This window comes from Hemicordylus capensis, chromosome 10, assembly GCF_027244095.1.
Source record: "Hemicordylus capensis ecotype Gifberg chromosome 10, rHemCap1.1.pri, whole genome shotgun sequence".
Classification (NCBI taxonomy): Eukaryota; Metazoa; Chordata; class Lepidosauria; order Squamata; family Cordylidae; genus Hemicordylus; species Hemicordylus capensis.
The window spans coordinates 14,710,518-14,729,997 of NC_069666.1; the positions used below are offsets into that span (position 1 = coordinate 14,710,518).

The following is a 19,480-nucleotide window of genomic DNA, read 5'->3' on the forward strand; positions in this document are numbered from 1 at the left end:
ACCCCCCCCCAACTAATTGTTTATTGGGCCAGTGTGAAGTTCTGGCTCAAGGCAAGGGATCGGTGCAGTTCCCCTGACACCACCTAAAGACTATAATTCTGACTGTCCAGTGCTTCCAGCACCAGCGGGGCTCCTTTGAGGGAGAGCTGGAGCATGAATTGTCCCCTTTGCTAGGCAGGGTCTGCCCTAGTTGCATTTGCAACTCCTGCCTGCAACCTTGAAGAAGCCACTGCCAGTATGGGGTAGACAGTACTGAGCGAGGTGGACCAAGGGTCTGAATCAGTAGATGGCAGCTTCCGCTGTTCCCACTGCTGCTTTTAACTGTGTTTTATTGCAGCTACTCTTGAGTGATATTGCAACCCACCTTGAACTTGAGATTGGAGAGGCAGAGAGAAGAGCTTGAGAAAGCAGATTGGAAGCACAGGGCTTGAAGCTGGCTTCAAATATACTGGAAACCCGAGTTAAGTGATCAGAAATGCTTTGACCAAGCCTTGGAGCAGGGTAGCAAGTATTTATGGGCCCTGTAGAATTCCATGGGAATTTAGGTCAGGTCAAAAAAGAAAGTATGCTCATTTTAAAATAAAAATATTCAGTTATATTTATTCACATATTAAAACTGTACAAGCTAAAGGAAACTGACATTCTGGAGACTATTTTTACAATGCACAAAACAATACCCAACCTAGAACCATTAAACTAGACAGCTGAGAGAGCCTTTTTTAAAAAACACACACAATTGAACGCAACAAAAATAGATGTTAATAGCTACCAGTATTATACATTGATAAATACTTCAAAAATATATTAAGTTATATGGAGCTTCTGGGTTGGATAGGAAATCCACAGAAATCCCAGCCTTCAATGGACTTCCACTTTTTAAAAGGTCTTTCAATAGTTAAATTCACTTCAGAACTGGTTCTGCAGCTGTTACTGTTTTGGTATCAACATTCTTGTCACCTAGTTGTAGTGTAGTTTAATGTCATAATAACAAAACACATGTAAGTTATAGCGCTCTGTGCGATATGGACCTTGCAGCGATGTACTGATGAGCAGCCGTGGTACCATTTGCATGGCACCACGGATCAAATTAAGCTCTTCATTCATGCTAATACTGGCTCACATTTCACAAAGCAACATCTTCACCCCGACATACACGTGTACAGAGAAATCCAAGCACACCCCTTCACTCTAGGCCCAACCATTAACATGTAGCATAACATCTAGCACTCAGCAGTTACCAGAACAGGAGTTGTGAAAGGTAACAGTTCTCCCACCAAGGTCCAGAAGATGTCTACACTCCGAACTAGCATTAAGAGGCATCGGTTTCCATTTGCACTGCCGAGTCAGGATGTGCTTCATCGACGTTCTGCCCCAACCGTCCCTCAATACCAGTTTAAAAATATAAGCTTCTGTCTTCAACTGTGTTGTAGAAATATAGAATGGACTCTCCACCAGTTTGTTGGCGTTTTCTGCAGCTCTTCCTCCCTTTCCCCAATGTCAAGTCCACCGATGAAATCTTATCGCACAGCTAAGAGGAAGGCCAACCCTGCCAGGCCAAATCCTGCGGCCGCCATTATGGCATTGCTTATTGTACTGTTCTGGTCAGCTGCATCAGAGCCGTGTTTGTTGAAGAAGTGATAAAAGCCATCCTGGAAAAGCAAAGAAAACAAAGATCTTGAGTAAAGCTTATTGGGTGGCTTTCTCATACGACCTCTGTGCCTCTTAAGCACTGGACAGCTTTACAGCCAGGGGAGGAGAGCTGGTCTTGTGGTAGCGAGCAAGAGTGGTCTCCTTTGCTAAGCGGGCTCCACCCTGGTTTGCATTTGAATGTGAGACTATATGTGTGGGCACTGTAAGATATTCCCCCTTAGGGGGTAGTCCTGCTCTGGAAAGAACACTTGCACGCAGAAGGTTCCAAGTTCCCTTGCTGGCATCTCCAAGATAACGGGGGGAGAGACTCCTGCCTGCAACCTTGGAGAAGCCATTGCCAGTCTATGTAGACAATTCTGAGCTAGATGGAGCAATGGTCTGACTCGGTATAAGGCAGCTTCCTATGCTCCTACAGCCATAATCACCTGTTCTTCCTAACCACCAGGAATGAGGCAAGTCACTTACAGCACGGATCCCCAGATGATGCTGGACTAAACTTCCTATCTGATTGGAAGTGTAGTCAAACATCTGCCTTGCAAGAAGAAGGTCCCAGGTTCAATCCCTGGCACCACCAAGATAGACTGCGGGGAGACATGATAGAGGTCTATAAAATCATGCATGGTGTGGGGAAAGTGGAGAAAGAAATTCTTCTCCCTCTCCCATAACACTAGAAACAGGGGTCATCCCATGAAACTGATTGCTGGTCCTAAATTTCCTGGCAAACGGAGGTACTTTTTCACACAACGCATAATCAACTTGTGGAATTCTCTGCCACAAGATGTGGTGACAGCCAACAACCTGGATGGCTTTAAGAGGGGTTTGGATAACTTCATGGAGGAGAGGTCTATCAATGGCTACTAGTCGGAGAGCTATAGGCCACTTCCAGCCTCAGAGGCAGGATGCCTCCGAGTACCAGTTGCAGGGGAGTAACAGCAGAAGAGAGGGCATGCCCTCAACTCCTGCCTGTAGGCTTCCAGTGGCATCTGGTGGGCCACTGTGGGAAACAGGATGCTGGACTAAATGGGCCTTGGGAATGATCCAGCAGGGCTGTTCTTATAGAGCCGAGAGAGAGATTCCTGCCTGCAACCTTGGAGAAGCCACTGCCACTCTGTGTAGACCAGGGCTGCTCAACTTCAGCCCTCCTACAGATGATGGCCTACAACTCCCATAATCCCTGGCTACTGGCCACTGTGGTTGGGGATTATGGGAGTTTTAGTCCAAACACAGCCTGGGGGGGGGCCTAAGTTGAGCAGGGCTGGTGTAGACAATACTGAGCTAGATGGACCAATGATCTGACTTGGTACAAAGCAGCTTCCCATATATCTAACCTCCCAATTATGACCATTCACTTCACTCTGGGCACAGGACAGCCACTAAACACCAGGCATCACTTTCCTATCAGCTCCAGGAGAATGCTAAAGGGGGACGATTTGCACATTAAGCAGGGAGCCAGTACAGTAGTTTGATATATTATCTAGCTGCACAAGTCAGTCCTCGCTGGTGTGGAAACTCACAGTTGTGAGCCAGCCTCTCACCTCCCCAAATCCACCAGCAGGTTTCCAAGTGGGGGGACCCAAGTCAGCTCCGACACACTGTCCAAAGACCCTGCAGTTCAAGAGATCTTGCTTTTCAACATCACGCCTCGTGTCATTTGGTGCAGAATTTAAGATGGCTTTTCCTACCCAATGAAATTAGACAGGTCCCTGTTGCAAAGGGACTCACAGTCTAACACAGGCCTAGATGAATTCTCTTTGGATCTAGGATCCAGGCAATGGACACCTGACAAAAATTACCAGACTTAGTGATAGACATGATGGGGACAGAGTAAATGGGTCTCTTTATCCCCTTTACAAGTAACCTACTTAGAACCGTATCCGGGCTGCCCGGGAGAAAAAGATTTTATTGAATAACTACCACAGTGGGAAATGACTTGATAAGCAAGCCAGAGGTTGCCAGTTTGAATCCCCACTGGTATGTTTCCCAGACTATGGGAAACACCTATACAGACTATGGGAAACACCAGACTATGGGAAACTCCGATATCAGGCAGCAGCAATATAGGAAGATGCTGAAAGGCATCATCTCTTACTGTGCAGGAGGAGGCAATGGTAAACCCCTCCTGCATTCTACCAAAGACAACCACAGGGCTCTGTGGTCGCCAGGAGTTGACACCGACTTGATGGCACACTTTACCTCTGAATATCCTAGTCTAGGTGCCATGGTTAAATTTCTACTCATCATGGTTCCCTGGCACCTGGGATTCATCAAGTACCGGTTGACAGACACACGGGAAGTGGAAGCAAAGAGAAACTGGGGGAAACTATAGCCCTGTTCACCTGTTATATTCAACACTCATACAATGAGTGTACACAGGCACAGTTATTCACATGTTCTGCTGAACACTGGTACCGCAGTACACTTCCTGTTTGTACCATCCTATTGAGGGGCCTGGACTCAGGTTCACCTTTAACACAAACGTAGGTAGTCAGGCAAACAGATACACGTATGAGTGTACAGATATCTGTACACTTGTACAGTGTCATGTCTGAATCGGGTCTATGTAGTTAGGCTTACTTGAAACAGAGTATGGGGACTAGGACCAAAAACTTAGGAACATAGGAAGTTGCCATATACCGCGTCAGGACATTGGTCTATCTAGCACAGCACTGTCTACACAGACTGGCAGCAGCTTCTCCAAGGTTGCAGGTAGGAGTCTCTCTCTCAGCCCTATCTTGGAGAAGCTGCCAGGGAGGGAACTTGAATCCTTCTGCTCTTCCCAGAGTGGCTCCATTCCCCAAGGGGGGAATATCTTATAGTGCTCACACTTCTATTCTCCCATTCATATGCAACCAGGGTGGACCCTGCTTAGCTAAGGGGACAAGTCATGCTTGCTACCACAAGACCAGCTCTTCCACTTCATGAAGAGAGAAGATTTTAGGAGGGATTAAAAGCAGAAAGGTAGCATTGTGGAGGCAGTTCAAGACCAGGGCAGGGAGCACAATACCTTTGGACAACAGAAGGCGGCAGAACTGGGAAAACCGATTTGGTGTACATGTTAACGGAACATGAGCAGAGGCTGTGTCTCTAACTCTGCTCTGTGAGAAGGAATATGCACCCTAGAAGGGTACACTTACTAGCTATTCCATCAGCTTCAGAAACAGGAAAAAAGTTATGGCCTTACAAATCAGAATGCTCAGTACAAGTTCTGTCTTTGAACAAAATTCGGTAGCACTGTCCCTTTCTGTCCTCCCTAATCACATGCACTGTAGGCCTGTGAGCAACTCAGTTCAGAGTTGGCCCATGAAAGAAGGGAGCGAGCAGCTGCCAGGCCAGATCTTTATTCAGGATAAAGAAGAATGACAGTAATCAGACTCCAGATGGCCATGTTTGAACTCTTATTGGGCAGATGTCTATGTAAACGAGTTATGCTCTTAATTTCTTCCGGAACTTTGTTCTTAACACTTTAATTTGTGCAAACAAAGGGTACATTCCCCCCCTCCCACCAAAGTCAGTTTACACTCTCACTGGCAGCTGCTATGCAGTCATTAGCATTCAGGTGGGCTAATTACAAAAAAGGAGAGATTCAAACCCTCATTCTTCAAGGAGGAAGAAGAAAAGCCGGTCCCCTTTCACAATGGCTCGCTTGGATATGCCAACATTATACCATGTAAACCGAGTTCTGGAAGGAGATCTAGGAAGTAACCAAGTTTCCCAGGAGTGCCTATTATTTGGGTGTGTGTGTTTTTAAATCATAGTTACACAATTAAGAGGTTTATTTTAGAAGAGGAATGAAGTTGAGAGAGACAGATCTGTTTCTTCCTAATGTGAAAAGCACCAATTTTTCAGGAGTGGTCCTAGTAGTAGAAAGCCCACAAATTTTAGCCATTATTTACATCTCGGGGATGAAATCATGATTTACCCCCTCTAGAGAGCAAAAATAGGTGATAGTATTGTTGCACTTAAAGCTTTCTCTGTGTTATTACCCCTTCTTTATTCCTACACCCAAACAATTAGGGTAAAATCACACTCAGTCTTGCACAAAGAAAAGGGTTAGGGTAACAATGAACAAGTTGTTGGACACTCTCCATGGAGTAATCTCAGGAAGACATTCCTGCCAATTTTCCTTTCCATTCCTCTGACAACACCGATAAAAATTGTACAGTAGTTTTTGTGTTTAGAAGCTTCAGAACAACAAAGCATGACCACACACTGAAAGCTAGAAGGATTGCAATGCTATCACCTATTTTCTCTAGGGGTGGCAGACCTTGGCAAAAATCACAACGAGCATTCGTCCCTCCAGCTGGCTGGTGTACTAAAATGATCTGTCTCTGCCTTTGTAACTAGATTGCAATTCTCAGCCCTGCACAGAACAGGCCCAGGATATGGCCATTTCTCAGGAAAGTATGCAATTTTTTTGCCCTGGACTTGTATCCAAGAGTACTGGGGGTGGCAGCGAGAAGTCAAACTTTTATCCATATAAAAGCTAAAATTCAAGTTCCTGCCGTATTTCATGGAGGGATGGAAACAGAGAGGTTTCGTGGCCAACAATGGGAACCCTGTCCACCGGCAATCTTTTTAAAATGCAATAGAACCCAATTATAACTCAGCACTTAGGATTCAAAATATGCATCATCAGCCTCCCCCCCCCCACTTTATGGGTTTAGCACACACAAGTGCAAGGATCACTTATGCATCATCATCACCACATGCACAGGTGTTGGAAGCCACTGAGTGCTGTGGGAAGAGACTCATTGGTGGCTTCCAGACATGGTGATGCACAAGGCTTTCCCCCCACCTCCCCACCCAGGCAAGAAAATCATCCTGTACAAGTGGCCCTTTAAAGGTCATCTGCTAGAGATTAGTTTGCCAGCTTCAAAGCAGGCCCTTATGGTTCTGAGAGAGAGTGGAGAGAGGCATCTTATTACACCTTTCACGGGTTAGAAGAGTAAGCTTTTGTCTAATAAAAATCGCTCCTGCCGCCTTTGTGTAGGTGCTTTGGGACATGTATCGTCTGCAGAACGCGATTACAAAGATGACTGCGGGGGAGGGGAGACGCAGCCAGAGTTCCCATCCAGGGAAGAAGCCCGGCTGAATACACTCCGCTGGTCTGCTTGAAAGCGGAGACCTGAATGCAGGTTTCTATGTATTCTTTACCCTGGTACTGTGGGAAATAGTTGCTTTGAAGTTGATTATTCACATTCCTGGCAGAGGTTTCAACCCACACCCACTCAACAATAGCTAGTACCAGAGCCTTGGGAGAGGCAAGAAACCCTACCCTGGGCTGGGGTGAGAAAACCCTGAAGCTAACAAGCAGGCAGACTAGCCTTCAGGTAGTGCCCAGTTGGACCCAGAAGCAAACTGGTCAATCTAGGAAAGGAAAGGTTGTGCCGTCGAGCTGATGTCAACTCCTGGCGACCCCAGAGCCATGTGGTTTTCTTGGCAGCATACAGGAGGGGTTTACCATTGCCATCTCCCACGCAGTCTGAGATTATGATGCCTTTCGGCACCTTCCTATATCGCCGCTGCCCGATATAGGAGTTTCCCCATATTCTGGGAAACACACCAGCAGGGATTTGAGCCAACAGCCTCCTGCTCTCCAGGCAGGTTGCTTTCCCACCGCGCCATTATCTAGACCCAACTTTATATTACAGAGTCAGGCCTACCATGCAAGTTGAACACACAAGGCAACATAAGAACTGCCCTGCTAGATCAGGCCCAAGGCCCTTCTAGTCCAGCTTCCTGCTTGATACAGTGGCCCGCCAGATGCCTCTGCGAAGCCCACAGGCAAGAGGTGAGGGCATCTTCTCTCTCCAGCTGTTGCTCCCCTGCAACTATTATTTAGAGCAGGCCTGCTCGACATAGCCCCCCCCCAGCTGTTTTTGGACTACAACTCCCATAATCCTCAGCCAGAGATTATGGGAGTTCCAAGCTAACATTTGCAAGAGGGCCAAAGTTGAGCAGTCCTGATTTAGAGGCTTCTTGCCTCTGAGGCTGGAGCCCTCAGACTAGTAGCCATTGATAGACTTGTCCTCCATGAATTTATCTAAACCAGGGATTCTCAATGTTGGGTCCCCAGATGTTATTGGACTTCAACTCCCATAATCCCCAGCTAAAGGCCACTGGGGCTGGGGATTATGGGAGTTGAAGTCCAATAACATCTGGGGACCCAACGTTGAGCATCCCTGATCTAAACCCCTCTAGTTTGGGACCAAAGCTGAGAGCCTCTCTTTAAGCCTCTCTTTGTGCTGGGGTCCTCATAGAACAACAACATTTGTAAACCACTTTTCAATTAAAGTTTCCAAAGCGGTTTACATAGAGAAATAAATAAATAAAATGGCTCCCTGTCCCCAGAGGGCTCACAATCTAAAAAGTGACATGGCAGACACCAGCAAAGTCATGGGAGGTCCTGTGCTGGGGGTGGATAGAGCCAGTTACTCTCCCCCTGCTAAATAAAGAGAACCTTCACCTTTAAAAGGTGCCTTTTTGCCAGTTAGCAGGGGTAACTGCTAACGGCTAAGTGAAAGGGTATCATAGAACCAGCACCACCCCACCTTCTGTCCTAAAAACCCTTCCTTTGTCTCTATAGTACATGAGCCAGCACGGGTGGTTAGTACCATCTGGGGGACAAATGCTCCTTGTGGTTTTTGACAGAGTCCACACTCCTAGAGACGGAAGATGGCGATAGCATTACAAGACTTTCAACTTTCCGTGCGTTCTCATGCTTTTATTGTCCTGACCTTCGGGCCTGCAGCAGCCAAAAAACTCTTGAGAAGTTTTAAAAACATAAGACTCTAAGATTCTGTCAATGCTGTCAGAGGAATGGAAGTGGAACTTGGCAGGAAGGTCCTTGAAGACTACTCCATGGAGAGAGGACAACGATTAGTTCATTGTTACCTTGACCCTTTGCTCCATGCAAAAGTGACTGCAATTTTAGCATCATCATCTGGGGATGGGAATAAAGGGGTAATAAGACACACAAAACTGTAAGTGCAACAATGCTGTAGCCCATTTTTCATCTCTATGGGTTGGAACATAGCCAAGCATCACAATGAACAGTTGTCCCCCATATGGTACCAATTGACAAAATCCATGGGCCTGGCTCATAAGACTAATAGGGCAACTCACATTAGGAACATAGGAAGCTGCCATATACCAAGCCATCTAGCTCAGTATTGTCTACACAAGCTGGCAGCGGCTTCTCCAAGATTGCAGGCAGGGATCTCTCATGGCCCTATCTTGGAAATGCCAGGGAGGGAACTTGGGACCATCTGCATGCCAGCATGCAGATGCTCTTCCCAGAGTAGCCCCATCCACTCAGGGGAATATCTTACAGGGCTCACACACATAGTCTCCCATTCAAATGCAAACCAGGGCAGGCCCTGCTTAACAAAGGGGACAAGCCATGCTTGGGCTCATTTAGCAAGGAGAGAGCAACAGTTCATCCAGCAGCAGTGGTAGTCTGGGTTGTCAACATCTTTGGAGGAGGGAACTCTCACGCTCTCTCTTCTATGAAAACCAAAAACAAACCAAAAAAAAGGATTAACACAGCACGATGACCGACTTGCTGTCTTAAGCCATCCCTTCGACCCTACTCATACACTCTCTTAATTATTCCGTTACTCTTAAAATTCAGAATCCTGGGCAGCTCTGCTCTGAGTTACTACTACAACTACAGTTGACGTTTCAGAGGAAGCTCAAAGCGTCCTCAGTGTAGCTGCAGCAAGCCTCCATCGAGGCCAGGACGATTTCTCCTCTTCCAACAAGGGCTGGAAAGATGCCAAGCACGGAAGAATGCGAAATATTTCCCCGCAGCCCTGATCATATCTAGGACAAAACAAAGGCTTTTGTGGGCTGCGCTCTCTCTCTCATCCCAGGTAGGGCCATGGGAAAGGGAGGCGCAGGCTGACGAGGCCCACAGAAACACCGAACAGCAGGGTCCGTTATCAAGAGGGCTCAGGCCTTGGAGGCAGGTGTGGGGAAGCGGCAGGGGATGGCAAGTGCTGGGCCCCCACCGCCATGTTTCCTTGCCCCACACCATTCATTTCCCTCCCCCTTATTCTGCTGGGACACACCTCTGTCTTTACCGCGACCTGAGCCGTGGTTAATGGTATAACCATTAATGGTATGACCCGAGGGCTTGTATGCAGGCCTGCCTTGACAGCATGGCCCAACACTAGTGAGCCCCAAGTCAGACGGCTGGTCCATCGAGCTCACGATTGTCTACACTAGGACGAGGCAACCCTGGCTCTCCAGCAGTCAAACTCCCATCATCCCCAGCCACAATAAACTGCGGCAGGGGGTGATGGGAGCTGTAGTTCAACAGCCCTGCTCTATACCGACAGCCGCTCTCCAAGGTTGCAGGCAGGAGTCTCTCTCAACCCTATCTGGAGATGCTGCCAGGGAAGGAACTTGGAACCTTCTCTCAAAGCAGCCCCATCCCTTAAGAGAAATATCTTAGTGCTCACAGTTTCCCATTCAAAGGCAAACCAGGGCAAGACCAGCTCTCCTCTCACTGCCCAGTCATAGGAAAAGGAATATGAAACGTTTGTGGCATGGGTCTTCCAGTTACTGATCTCTGTGACCTCCCCACGTATTTTGTAGGATGCTTCTTTGAACTTGAGAACCGGAGACTTGGCTTATTTTAAGAAGTCTCAGATGGTTTGTAAATCCAGTTTTGCATCTGACACCCACTCCTGCTTCATGCAAAACTACCTGGGTACAGTCCCAATAGCCATTTTCAAGTCTGTTGTTAGTAATTAAAGTCTAAACACAGCATTCCATATTTAGCAATAATTACAAAGGACTCTATGCAAGCCAGCACTTTGGGGTCATGCTCTCAACCACCAAGTGTCCTGAACTCACACCTTCAGCACATGAAAGCCTTGTCTGGACTACTGCAATGTGTTGTACATGGGGCCATTTTTGAAGACTGCTTGGAACTACGGGTTGTACAAAATTCATCTGTACATTTATTCATGGAGCAAGGCAGATGGAACCCAAGTCAGTTTTAATGACTTCCAATCGCAACTCAGCGTGGAGGTTCTGACTTTAAATTACTAGAGTCACCTTAAGAGGCACAGCAGGGAAATGCTTGACTAACAAGCAGAAGGTTGCAGGTTCGAATCCCCACTCCTACTATATCAGGCAGCAGCGATACAAGAAGATGCTGAAAGGCATCATCTCATACCACATGGGGGGAGGCAATGGTAAACCCCTCCTGTGTTCTACCAAAGAAAACCACAGAGCTCTGTGGACACCAGGAGTTGAAATCGACTTGACAGCACACTTTGCCTTTAAATTGCAAGAACCAAGGTATTTAGAGGATCACTTTTTCCTGCATGAACCTAATAGTTTTAACATCTGAGGTCCTGGCCAATGTCCTCCTTACCAATTAAGCAAAGACCAAAGAAAGGGCATCAACTGATGAGACCCATCTATGGAATTCCCTTCCCCAGACAGAGAGCACCTGAGATCACTTTGCTATCTGTTGTCTGTATATGTACCCCTAACAACTCTGCAATGCCTGGACCAATTTAGACCAAGTTTAGTACAGTTGCAGTGCCCATAGGGACATTTCACTGGCATGTTTTATAATGAGCTTATCTCACTGCCATCTTTCACCTATGTGTGGTACACTGTTCTTCTAGTCAAGGCTCTGGCGGCTACTGGTTTTACTGTACTCTGCACATTGCATTTGCTGTTTAACAACAAGCACGTGAATTAGAAGATGGTAATCATCAATTAAAACTATAGTGAAAAGATAGGCAGATTAATTCTTAGCAGAACTTCTTGTATGGTTGCCAAGTAAAGATATTCTGCAGCTATGCTGGCACTTAACTGTTTCTTTGTAGGATGTGCAAATAGATTTGAATTCAAATCTATTTGACTCAAATCTGGGTGATTCAAATCTGAATCAAATCAGGTCTTAAAGGGCGATTCGAATCAAATTTCAAAATTCAATTTGAGAGCCATTTGGCACCTTTTAAAAAACAATTCAAGCCTGTTTGGTAAAATCAGCTCAGAAGGAACAGTTGATCAGGTTTATTGGCTAAAGTAAGCCAACAGTGATCTTCCCCTCAATTCAACTAGAGGAGGGTTTTTCAACCTTGGGTCTCTGGATGCTGTTGGACTACACCTCCCATCACTCCAAGCCATCATGGTGGCTAGGGATTGTGGGAAGTGTAGTCCAACAGCATCCAGAGACCCAAGGTTGAAAAACCCTCCTCTAGAGAGACTCAAGGGGATCATGAAATACCATTTCAGTTTTCTATAGTGGGGCAGCTAAAAGGTAGACCAGGATCTACTGGTAGATCTCTGGGTGATCTGCAGCAGATCAGCAAGCGTCTGACTCCTTAAATGAGTCAACGTGGTGTAGTGGCTAGAGTGCTGGACTAGGACCACAGAGACCCGAGTTCAAATCCCCATTCAGCCATGAAACTAGCTGGGTGACTCTGGGCCAGTCACTTCTCTCTCAGCCTAACCTACTTCACAGGTTTGTTGTGATGAGAAACCTAAGTATGTAGTACATCGCTCTGGGCTCCTTGGAGGAAGAGCGGAATATAAAATGTAATGAATGAATGAATGAAACTGCAAGTAAGAAGTTCACAGCTATAGACTGCAGAAATCCACTAGTCTACTAGTCTGTGACGAGTGAAAAATGTCCTGATGAGCAATTGACCAACATAGCTGAACGAGTAAAATATTGCCCGACTGATAAACCAAGGCAAGATTTCTTCACCCCTGGCTATAGGTGCCTTGAGCTAGCTGCTTCCTTCTCAGCCTCACCCTTCCTTCACCTATGAATTATGGTCTACTATTGATAGTTTGCCTTTGACTAGGTCTTTCTGCTGGCCTATTTTAGAAGCTCCTGTTTATAGTAATGTATGTTAATTTGGACTTGGGTTCAGGTTTATCCCCGTGTATGGCTCCTAGCTGGATCTTGGGTCCAAGTAAAGAAAAAGTAGACAAACTCAGGCCTGACATATGCCTACCTCTATAGGATCAGGTCTACTGGCAGATCACCTCAGGTGGCAGTCACTCTGGAAGCTCCTTTCAAATCTGTTAGGAGGGGGCAGGGAAGAGAAGCACTTGCCAGTCAACCCCCCCGCCACCCTCTCTCTCCAGATCTTAAAGGCTTACAGGTAAATGCACCAATTGCTGCTAAGCAACAGAGCAAGTCCTCCATTTAACCGCTTTCTTTGGACAAGGATTGAGGCTGGGCAGTGAGACTTCCTTGTATCCAGTGGCGATAATCAGTTCAGTACCACTGGCGATTCATCACTTGCATGCCCTGGGCAACCAGTGGTTCAACGCATCACAAAACCAGAGCCAAGGCTTCCATGGAATCTCTGTAGCGTTTGACCCAACACAAACGTGCGCATGGCCACCCATGGTGCACAATTCATTGCAAATGCACTAGAACTTGTAGCCAACTTGAAGTTACTATCCAGTCATATGTAAGAGTTACAGTTATAAGGCGATACATAAAACAGAGTAGGTACACAAAACCAGGAGTCAAGAAATGTTGGCTCAGTTCACCAGCCAAACAAAAAAACCTTATTCATCCAATGTTTCGTCAAGCTCTATTGACTCACAATTTGTCAGGACCTTTTTCACTCGTCAGGCATCACTTTTCACTTGTCACAGACTAGTAGACTAGTGGATTTCCTGAGCCCTGCCCAGAACTATCAGCCTTAAAATTGTAAGTCTTACATATAACTCAACAGGAACCTTGGATAGGCTACAAGTGATTGTGCAAATACAATGAACTGTGCACTATAGGAAGGGTGTGTGTGTGTGTGTCTGACTCACACACACTCTGGGTCAAATGACAGATCTCATGGAAGCCTAGCCTCTGGTCTTGTGGCGCATTGAGCAACTGGTTGCCCGGGGCACACATGTGATCAGTCACCAGTGATAATGAACCTGTCATCACCGCTGGATGCAAGGAAGGTCTCCTGCCAGCCTCAATCCTTGTCCAAAGAAAATGCACAGAGAAACAGTTCTGTTTCTCTGTAGGGTCTGCCCTGGTTGCATTTATATGGGAGACTACATGTGTCAACACCGCAAGATATTCCCCTTAGGGCAGTGGTTCCCAACCAGGGTTCCTCCAGATGTTGCTGAACTCCCAGCATCCCCAGCCACAATTAATTTTACTCAAGAGCATCTGCATGCAGATGGTTCCAAGTTCCCTCCCTGGTAGCATCTCCAAGATAGAGCTGAGAGAGAGACTCCTGCCTGCAATCTTGGAGAAGCTGCTGCCAGTCAGCATAGACAATACTGAGCTAGACAGACCAATGGCCTGACTTGGTAGAAGGCAGCTTCCTATGTTAATAAAAGCCAGCAGTCCACACTGGGGCCATCTGCAGTGCAGGCAAGATCACCTGCAAAGTCCCGCTGCAGGAGAAGCATCTGAACAAGACCATCCTGCGCTGTGCAACAGAATAGGCCAGGGGTCTACAGAGTTAGGATTTGCCAACTAGCCCGCCATCATTTGTGCTCACCATCAACAGGAACATAGAAGGCTGCCATATACTGAGTCAGACCATTGGTCCATCTAACTCAGCATTGTCACTGGCAGCGGCTTCTCCAAGGTTGCAGGCAGGAATCTCTCTCAGCCCTATCTTGGAGAAGCTGCCAGGGAGGGAACTTGGAACCTTCTGCTCTTCCCAGAGCAGGTCCATCCTCTGAGGGAATATCTTACAGTGCTCACACTTCTAGTCTCCCATTCATATGCAACCAGGGTGGACCCTGCTTAGCTAAGGGGACAAGTCATGCTTGCTACCACAAGACCAACTCTCCTTTCTGACACACAGGCAGAGGGCTTAGGAGAGAAAAAGGTCTTTTCATTTGCACTGGGATACGAAGGGGGTCAGAAAGAGTGGGGTCCTCTTCTACTGATACCTGCCATTGCTTACCTTCTCAGAAGTGGCAGTGGAAAAGAGACCTCTAGGGTGGGTATCTGTGAGATACTGAGTGTCCTGCTCACCAGGGTCTGGGGTTACCCGCCATTAGCAAATGGATTTTTGGATGCCTGCCATGGGGTGTGTGTGTACATACTACTGATTTAAATCAGGTCTGCACAACTTCAGCTCTTTTGGGGCTCTAACTCCCACCATCCCCAACTACTGGCCAGGAGTCAGGGATGATGGGAGCTGTAGTCCAAAAGCAGCCAGAGGACTGAAATTTTTTAGCCCCAATCCAAATCAATAGTGTCAAGGTTGATGGGCACTGCAATCAACATCTGCAGAAGGGCAAAGGTTGCATAGCTCTGATTTTGATGAACTGTTCTCAGTAGGAACTTAGCATATCACCACACCGATGAAGTGTCATTACAACCTGAAACCCAGAGAACTCAGGAGCTTCTAATGGGGAGACATCAGCCTAAAGGCAATCTGACCACACACAACTGGCTTCCAGTTTGTTAACAAGTTAAACCTTCCACCATGCAATTACAAGCCAAGTTCATCAGACACCCAGCTCATTGTGCTTGGAACATAGGAAGATGCCATATACCAAGTCAGTCCATTGGTCCATCTAGCTCAGTATTGTCTACACCAGGGATTCTCAACGTTGGGTCTCCAGATGTTATTGGACTTCAACTCCCATAAGCCCAACCAAAGGCCCCTGAGGCTGGGGATTATGGGAGCTGAAGTCCAACAACATCCGGGGACCAAACGCTGAGAATCCCTGGTCTACACAGACTGGCAGCGGCTTCTCCAGGGTTGCAGGCAGGAATCTCTCCCAGCCCTGTCTTGGAGATGCCAGGGAGGGACTTGGAAGCTTTTGCATGCAAGCAGATGCTCTTCCCAAAGCAGCCCCATCGCCTCAGAGGAATATCTCAGAGTTTACATGTAGTTTCCCATTCAAATGCAAAGCAGGGCAGACCCTGCTTAGCAAAGGGGACAAGTCACGCTTGCTACCACCAGACCAGCTCTCCTCCCTTACAACTACCTTCCCTACTACTACGGTATCTATACTGCAAATCCATATCTCCCTCTTCCACACACCAATGCAAGCTTCTGGAGCTCAGCTTGTCTCCTGGAATCCGAAGTTAGGCCAGGGAGCTTGACTATTTTTCAAGCCACTCTGGCAGAACACCTTCAAAGCGAGAGCCATTTCCCACAGTGCTGGCAGCCCTGCTCAGTGCTGGGAGGGCCCTTGAAGAGAGATGGAGCCCTCCCCAGAGCTCTATGGGGAAGTGCTGGAGAAGGCTACACTTCCCAGCACTCTGTACACACCTTCCAAGTTACCACAGCAGCTCAAGAGGGCTCAGTTTCCCTTAAAGGAGCACTCCCCACTCCGCCGCCAGGCAAAGCGCAGCACGGCACAGGGAGAGCAGTAGTCTCTGCATGTTTCCAGGAGTGCGCCGAGTACCCAGCATGAACTGTCCCCTTTGCTAAGCAAGGTCCACCCTGGTTTGCATTTGGATTCGAGACTAGAAGTGTGAGCACTGTAAGATATGCCACTCTGGGGAGCAGAAGGCCCCAAATTCCCTCCCTGGCATCTCCAAGTTAGGCCTGAAAGAGAATCCTGCCAGCAACCTTGGAGATGCTGCTGCTGCCAGTCTGTGTAGGCAATCCTGAGCTAGATAAGCCAGTGGTCTGACTGTATGAAGCAGCTTCCTATCTTCCCTAGTTAGAGAGCCACATCTGCCACTGACCCCACAGGCCTTACAATGAACAATGAGCTAGGCTTTTTTTTTTTTAAGAGACACACACAAGTTTCAAGTCCTCATTGTTCCAAAGTCTGCAAGGTCCACAGGGAGAGTATCCAGAAGGCCTAGAAGCCTTGAGGGACATCTTAGCACTTGGCCTTCTACTACTCTAGCTTCTCTGCTCCCTTGCCTTCTGCCACTCCACTGCTCCCAAAGATCTCGAGTCCTGTAGACATGCAGCCAATATTAGAAGCCGATTTCAAGGCCAGAATCCAGGCTGCCTTAGCACAGGGCCCTACTAGCCAGATCCCACAAGTATGCCCCAATGGAGCTAGCTGCCCCAGAAGTATAGCAGCCTAGCCCCATACAATGCAAAGAATCTTTAACAGCAGTAGATAAATGGGTGGCCGGAGACTCCAGATATACCCACCGGGGTTCAGAGGGACAAAGACCATAACACCGGGAGGGGAAGGAAGCCCAGACTGAGCAAGGCTCTTTCTTTCTCGGGCAACTTCTCACGGTTTGTCAGAGCATTTGCTTCCCTTATATGGGAAAAAAATTATCCAGGCCTCCTTGATGTAACGAGGAGTCATCCCCCCCCCCCGGACCCTTCTGTGCCGTGTGCTGCCTGCTTCCCTTGTGGGCTGATGCATCGGGGTTATGGGGCGGGGTAGGGAGGGGAGCTCGCCTGCCCAGAAAGGGGTCTTGGGTTGAAGCCTCGCAGCTGGGGATGGTGGGTGTGAAGCGGGGGAGGAACAAGGACTCCGCCGGACGGAGAAGACGCTTTTGCCAAGGTCATTCACAGCGAGGAGTCAGCATCCGAAACGTGGGAGGGGATCGGGGAGGGGTGGTGGGCGGCCGGGGGAGGGAAGGAAGGAAGAGGTCGCCGGCCCTGGAGAATCGGATCCGGACAGCGGGCGGTCCCTGCCTCGGGGAAGGAGGAGGGGTCGCCATAGCAGAAGGCGGCGGCACGCAGCTCCGCCAAAGCGCAGGAAGGGACCAGAAGGAAACCGCCCCCGCCCTCCAGTTTGTCGCTGCTGGGCAGACCCTCTTTTGCGCCGGCGGGAGAAGCGGCGGACTCCATAAGCCTTCTCTCCCCCCCCCCACCCCGCCCCGCAGCAGCGTTAAGAGGGATAAGGCGGGAGGGCGGCCAAAAGAGAGTACCCGAAAGCACATCGCGGACGGAAGCGCAGCCATTGCTGGCTGGCGGAGAAGGGCAGGGAGCTGCTGCAGGCGAGAGGCGCCCAAGAAGGCAATCGATGCTGCTGCTGGAGAAATGGAGGGGCGGTGGGGGGGGGAGGGAGAGAAAGAAAGGAGGGGGGGAGGGAAGGAGCAGACAGAGCGCGCGCCTCCTGCCGGCCCCGGCGGCCGCCCAGCCTTACCCAGCCGCCGTGCGCTTCCAGCCACTCTCGCTTCTCCCCGGCCAAGTAGTCCGCCAGCACCTGGGTCAGGGCGCCCGCGTCCTCCTCCGCAGCGCCCCGCTCGGCCAGGGCGGCCGCCAGGTTGCCCGCGAACACGACCAGCGCCACCACCCGGCCCCAGTTGAGGCCGCCCTCGGCTTCCATCTGCTCCGCCACCCGGCCCAGCAGCGCAGCCGCCTCGCCCGGCGCCGGTAAGGCTTCCGCGCTGCAGGCGCGCCGGAAAAACGGCCGCTCGCGGCTCTCCAGCTCGTCGGCCACCCGCCGCAGCGTCTCGGCCGTGCGGCTGGGCGGCAGCGCCGCGCCCCCCAGCCGGTGTGCCAAGTAGTCGGCCACCAGCTGCGCCGTCTCCTCCCGCAGCGCGCCCGGCATGGCGGCGGCGGCTCCTTCCCGGCCTGGCTTGCACCGCTGCTCCGACGACGGGGCGGCTGGCTCGCTCGCTGAGTCCAAAGCGGCCCTATACCGGCGCCTGCCGCTGCCTAAGAAGCCGCCTCCGCCTCCACCCCCACGTTGCCCACGTGCCTACCGGCTTCGCAGGGCTCCTCCCCCCCCGGCCTAGCAGCACGGCTGCTGAAGACGCTGGGTGGATGACAAAGTTGCATGCAGTCCAGCAAGAGAGAGGCGCATTTACTGGGAAGCTGGGGGCTCCATGAGGCAGCTCTGGGGGTCCCGGCGGCAATCCCTGGCAGCGTCACCTAAAGGGTTGGGAAGGAGCCCTTTCTGGAATTCTGCAGAGCTGCTGCGAGTCAGTGCTAGAAGGACCAATGGCCGGACTCCGTCCAAAGCGGCCTCCGACGTTCCATTCCATTCACATTTGTTGGTTCGCGGCGTTGGTTGCAAGCGGCATGGAGATACGTCGAATGCAATAAAAATGAATATATGTCAAATCAGATCATCAAAATCAAAATAAATAAAATGCTTAACACACACACACGGATCATGCATACACGTGTTGCAGGGAGGTATCGCCATAGCTCCCCCCGCCCTGCTTTCTCATATAGGCTGGCTTGGTGGTGCAGTGGGAAAGCTTAAGAAGCAGCTCTTAGTTTTTTTGGAGGGAGGAAGAAAGACACTTTTGAGGGAGAGGTGCTGTTTATTAGTTTTGGCAGGGGGGTATTCATGAAAGGGGGGGGAGTGTTGTTTCCTTCAATGCATAGGGGTGAAATCTGGACCCCTCTAGGGTTTCCCCCCTAAAAAGCCTATCAATTTGAGGTGACTGCACCCAGGTTCATTTTTGAGACGAAGTCATGTAACTATGTGCACAGGCACATAGGAAGCTGCTTTATACAGAGTCAGACCATTGGTCCATCTAATTCAGGGTTGTCTACACTGACTGCAGGGATTGAACCTGGGACCTTTTGCATGGAAAGCAAGATGCTCTACACTGAGCTACAGCCCCATCTCCCACTCAAGAAACACATGCACATGTCTACACACACCTGCACGGGCGTAATGTGTAGAAGGGCATAGAATGAAGGTCCTGTTCAGTGCAGTGCAAGCCTGGATAAACACCAAGAGGAGCTGGGAATGGAGCCTCCACTTGTTACAGTGGGACACAGTAACACCATCATCCATAATCCAATGCTCAGGCTGATATATACTGAGAAGCTATAATATAGATATAAGTACTCCATTATAAATGATTAATTGGTTTTATATTTTAATGTTTTATATTTGCTGAAAGTGTGTTTTAGTTTTTCATGTAAATGTATTGTACTATTTGGTCAAAGACCGTAAATAAATAAATACAAATACA

At 48.9% G+C, this 19,480-nt stretch overlaps 1 protein-coding gene across 1 annotated transcript; it reads right to left on the reverse strand.

The window, feature by feature from the left end:
* Positions 1–572: 572 nt before the first annotated feature.
* BCL2L10 (BCL2 like 10) lies at positions 573–18,233 on the reverse strand. The gene is made up of 2 exons (XM_053272247.1): positions 17,689–18,233; positions 573–1,649 (listed from the first exon to the last, which is right to left on the reverse strand). Exons 1-2 carry the CDS (start codon positions 18,094–18,096, stop codon positions 1,518–1,520), a joined length of 540 nt encoding a protein of 179 aa, XP_053128222.1. The 5' UTR covers positions 18,097–18,233; the 3' UTR covers positions 573–1,517.
* Between the last annotated feature and the right edge of the window lie 1,247 nt (positions 18,234–19,480).